This window comes from Heptranchias perlo, chromosome 19 (genome assembly GCF_035084215.1).
Source record: "Heptranchias perlo isolate sHepPer1 chromosome 19, sHepPer1.hap1, whole genome shotgun sequence".
NCBI lineage: Eukaryota > Metazoa > Chordata > Chondrichthyes > Hexanchiformes > Hexanchidae > Heptranchias > Heptranchias perlo.
The window spans coordinates 10,322,968-10,328,451 of record NC_090343.1 but is presented as its reverse complement, the minus strand read 5'-3'; the positions used below and the strand labels follow the sequence as shown (position 1 = coordinate 10,328,451).

The window sequence follows — 5,484 nt, the reverse complement described above, 5'->3', positions numbered from 1 at the left end:
AAGCATGTCAGTATGAGCAAGAGCCAGCTTTCTGATTAATCTTGCAAGAACTAACTTTCTCAGTCCCACTTGATGACTATTCAAGCAGTTTTTGGGGGAGAGGTGATCAGTTGGTCTGTTTATAATGGACAAACCTAAATATCATTTAATTTTCTTGTAAATTATTTTTTAAAATAAACAAAAAGTGTTTAAAATTAAAAAGGTGGACTATTTAAAATAGAGAGAAAGAAAGAACTCACATTCGTGAAGTGCCTTTCACAGCCCAAGGATGTCTGAAAACGCTTTACAAGCAATGGATTACTTTGGAAGCTCAGTTACTGTTTAAGCACAGGTGGCAGCCAATTTTACACACAGCCACACCATCCCACAAACAACAACTGAATGAATATCCAAATAATTTGTTTTTGGTGATGTTGGTTAAGAGAGAAATGTTGAATTTCAAAATGTAAATTTTTTGTTGAGGGAAAATGCTTAGGATCCCCATTGAATTTGCACATGTTATGAGATGGAAGCAGAATTTAGAAGCAGTGTGTACAATTCTAAATGTACTGCCTACAGTGAGTGCGGTCTTACCATTAATGATCTCTATGAATTTATACTCAGCAGATTTGCAAAAACATCTGAACATTTTAGTTGTCTAAAAATTAATTTCTTTCCTCCGCAGATGCTGTAATTTGAAGACTTCCTTTTTGTGCGGGAATAATTGGCCAGAGAAAATGAAGAAAGTCATCCAGATCTTGTGGACTGCTTACTGCAAGCCTACTCCAGGCTGCTGGAGAGAACTGCTTGCCCTCTTTCTGTTATGTTCAAGTATATCTGTGATCAGCAGTGCCCTGCTCCACAACTGGATGTCTTCAACTCTGAAATACAGAGCACACATGTGCAATACAATAACCAGCATGTTCGCGGGCACCATGTTCCTGCTTCTCTTCCTGGTCCATCCCGTGCGCTGCGTGTTCACTATAGTGATCCCCACGTTAGGCACAAAACAAGGTCGTGGTCTGCTCCTTTCCACGTGCTTCATGCTTGTAGCCGTCTACATAATCCCCAATATTCTGGGAAATATCAAGATGATTCTCCAAGTACTTGAGTGTGTCGCTCTGACCTCAACTGAAAACCTCATGAACTCGTCCAACATTGTAAGGGAGGTTAAAGATGTGCTGGATGCAGATATCATCACGATCGTGGACAAAATTGCAGAGAGCAAGCTTAGAACATCGAAAACAAAATTGAATTTTAATTCAGACATCAATCAGTCAGCAGTCAAGACTCATCTACAAACTGTTGGCAAAGAAATCCAAAGCGACTTTTCTACAATTGAGACCGTACTCAGTGAGACCACTCTGCACACCAACAGAGCACTTGCTGGCTTTGTTTTCTTTTATCTGATTATAAGTTCAGCTTGGTATCTCAGGGGCTATCTGATGAATTTGCAGTTTGACAACGTATATATAACTAGCAGGCTGGCTCAGCTGGTACAGACAAGCAACGGGGAGCCCGTACTATGCCGAACCAAGAGCAGAAAGTTAATCAGATCCACAGGGTTGAAAATGTCCTCAGAGGAAGTAGCCAGATGTGTGATGCAAATGGTGATCAGCACAGTGTACTTAGCGCTGTCTGCAATTGTCATAGCAACAGATTTTCTTGTCTTCAGCCTCACTTCGCAGTTCCTGGGTTGGATTGTTGAGATTCCGCCTGTACCTATCAGTGTGGGATTTACATACAAGGTAAAGATGACTATACTTTTTTTTTGGTTCTGTTTCCCTCCCGAGGATGAGGCGTTGGAAGATTTACTCTGGTTGCTACCCGTAACAACACAATAAGTGGGTTTTTGGAAGTTTTCTGCTTCGTTAATTCTTATGAAATTGTAAATAAGAAAGAACATGTTTATGATCTTGCTGGATATACTGACCAGGGAAAATGTTCACAAGTGCAGTTACCATGGCTTATGAAAATCATAATGTGATTCGGCAGAGTGAACACGGTTTTATGCAAGGGAAATTGTGTTTGACAAAGTTATTGGAGTTTTTTGAGGATGTAGCTAGCAAAGGGAAACCGGTGGATGTAGTATATTTGGATTTTCAAAAGGCATTTGATGAGGTGCCACACAAGAGGTTGTTACGCAAGATAAGGGCTCATGGGGTTGGGGGTAATATATTAGCATGGATAGAGGATGGGGTAAGGACAGAAAACGGAGAGTAAGGATAAACGGGTCATTTTCAGGTTGGCAGACTGTAACTAGTGGAGTGCCACAAGGATCAGTGCTTGGGCCTCAGCTATTTACAATCTATATTAATGACTTAGATGAAGGGACCGAGTGTAATGTATCCAAGTTTGCTGACGATACAAAGCTAGATGGGAAAGTATGCTGCGAGGAGGACACAAAGAGTCTGCAAAGGGATATAGGCAGGTTAGGTGAGTGGGCAAGAAGGTGGCGGATGGAGTATAATGTGGGGAAATGTGAGGTTATTCACTTTGGTAGGAAGAATAGAAAAACAGAATATTTTCAAATGGTGAGAAACTATTAAATGTTGGTGTCCAGAGAGATTTGGGTGTCCTCGTACAAGAAACACATGCAGGTACAACAAGCAATTAGGAAGGCAAATGGCATGTTGGCCTTTATTGCAAGGGGGTTGGAGTACAAGAGTAAGGAAGTCTTACTACAATTGTACAGGGCTTTGGTGGGACCTCATCTGGAGTACTGCGTACAGTTTTGGTCTCCTTATCTAAGGAAGGATATACTTGCCTTAGAGGCGGTGCAACGAAGGTTTACTAGATTGATTCCTGGGGTAGGAAGGTTGTCCTATGAGAAGAAATTGAGTAGAATGGGCCTATACTCTCTGGAGTTTAGAAGAATGAGAGGTGATCTCATTGAAACATCCAAGATTCTGAGGGGACTTGACAGGGTAGATGCTGAGAAGTTGTTTCCCCTGGCTGGAGAGTCTAGAACTAGAGGGCATAGTCTCAGGATAAGGGGTCAACCATTTAAGACTGAGATGAGGAATAATTTCTTCACACAGAGGGTTGTGAATCTTTGAAATTCTCTACCCCAGAGGACTGTGGATACTGAGTCGTTGAACATATTCAAGGCTGAGATAGATAGATTTTTGGACTCTAGGGGAATCAAGGGATATGGGGATTGGGCAAGAAAGTGGAGTTGAGGTCGAAGATCAGCCACGATACTATGGAATGGCGGAACAGGCTCGAGGGGCCGTATGGCCTACTCCTGCTCCTATTTCTTATGTTCTTATGTTTTTATGAACACACATTGATTAGAGGAATTCTTACCATTCCCCAGATTTTTATTTAGTATATTATATTTCCCTTGCTTCCTCAGGGCCTTTCCATGCCCCTAATTGAGATGATGGGCAGATAGCTGTTTCCAAGGGCTCTCTGCTTCTGTTGCGCTAGGAATGTGTGTGAAACTTAAAGGGATTACTTTAACTGTACAATTTTTACCTAAGCAAAAAGCACGGTGCACCCTCTGCTCTTTGTCACTTACAGGCTCAGAATGGACACTCACCGTGTACGGAATTCTGGGATGATTTACGGCTTCTTGTTGTACCGTATACTAGCACTATCAGCTTGCATTATCATGTCACCTTTTTATTTAGCTTCTGCTCCACAATATCTAGGCTTGTGAATCTTTGGAATTCTCTACCCCAGAGGGCTGTGGATGATCAGTCATTGAGTATATTCACGACTGAGATAGATGGATATTTGGACACTAAGCGAATCAAGGGATATGGGGATAGGGCGGGAAAGTGGAGTTGAGGTAGAAGATCAGCCATCATCTCATTGAATGGTGGAGCAGGCTCGAGGGGCCGTATGCTACTCCTGCTCCTATTTCTTATGTTCTTATGTTCTATACATGGTGCGGTGTTTTCTAATCATTCATGTCAAAATGAGCTATATCATTTTCTGTGAAATTCTTGCAAGACAACCATCTCTATGAGTAAATTTAATGATGCACAGTATTGTATAATTACATACTGTGTTGTTAGGATTGTTTTTTTATTATGTTTTTGGGAGGAGTTCCAACTGGAGCAGATTGTTCATTGCCAAGTTGAAATACCCTTCTTAGGAGACAACGTGTTAGAGTTTCATGGGTGAACAACATGGGAGAAAATTATAGCAGAGGCACAGGCTACTTCAAGGCAGGAACTGAATAGAGGGATCCAAATGGTTGATATATAGGAGAGAATTTTTTGAGTATCCATGGCCAGGGGCAAATAGAGGAGTAACTTCTGGCAAACGATATCAAATTATAAAGCTTTCAAAGATTGGAACTGAATGGAAACAAGGATTTGTTTAGAAATAGAAAATCTGACAAGCGTAACGTTATTCCAGTGGATTCATTTATTTTATATATATCACTACAAACAAGTAAACTTTCTCAAGTAAATGAGGCTCTAGACTAAAGGCTGGATCACTGTTAATCTCACATCCCATAGACCAATCAGGTTTATCCCGTTTCTGTATAATGGATGCCCTTATTTCTGACAGGACTTTAAACATGAATTGTCTTTTTCAGGTGGATATGGTGATTCTTGGAGTAGTCACTGAGACCCAGAACATAGTAACACGGGAAGCTGATTTCCACTGGAATTTCACCTTTGTATCCGATAGTTGCATGTTGCAGCCGTCTCCCCCAAACAGCAATATCATCTACTTTGTCTGCCTGCTGCACTTTATTGCTTATATAACGGTGCTTTTGGAAACCTATGCCTCGCGTGCACGAAGGAAAATTTCCGCAACCTTCTTTGAGCAACGGGAAGACGAGAGGATCAAGTATCTCCACCAAAAGGTGCTGAAAGTTTCAGAACATCAATTCGAGAACAATATGGCTATTTCCACTGTGTCAGAACAATGCAGCGCTGTGACCTTCGAAAGACACTGCAGAATGTGACTGTGGTCTACTGGCTTGGCTTCTTGGGATACATATTAAAAAACTAGAGGATAGAAATAAAATAAAAAATTCGGATGTGAATATCAAGCCAATGACATGCCATATGTGGCGTCGCTCGAGCCCGGCCCAAGTGTTAGTGCTGGGCTGCGTTGTAGCATTATACATTGCAGTAGAGAACTTCAATGCAGAACATCATATAGAATTGTAATGGAAGAGCCCCAGAGTTCGGCCCCTTGTACAGTCCCACTCGGTAGTGTTGACTGCATCAAAGTACACATTCCAGGCAAGGTGCGGGGGCCGGGGGAGCGGTGGGTGGGGGGGCGTCAAGTTGGTGGACCACCTCGTGTGTCTGCTCCTGGGCCTGGCCAAGGTGGCTACCAAAAGGTTCAGGTTTGACGCGGCCTGTGGAGGGTGGCCGCTTTGGCTGCCTGCCTCTCTTCCGCAGTCTTGCCTGTGCTCGGGTGGCCCTGGAGAAGGAGCACGCGGTGTCGACCAGTATGCTTGAGGCCTTCCGCGACCGATGGGCAAGTCAGAGACTGAAGGGCATGGGGGATAGTATAAATAATAGTATTTAC

At 42.6% G+C, this 5,484-nt stretch overlaps 1 protein-coding gene across 1 annotated transcript; it reads left to right on the top strand.

Moving 5' to 3' along the window:
* Positions 1-716: 716 nt before the first annotated feature.
* Positions 717-4,930, top strand: LOC137335519 (osteoclast stimulatory transmembrane protein-like; the record flags this gene model as incomplete). The annotated part of the gene is made up of 2 exons (XM_068000858.1): positions 717-1,808; positions 4,535-4,930. Coding segments are annotated over 2 exons (1,467 nt in total), but the record flags the coding sequence as incomplete, so codon positions are not given.
* Positions 4,931-5,484: the final 554 nt, after the last annotated feature.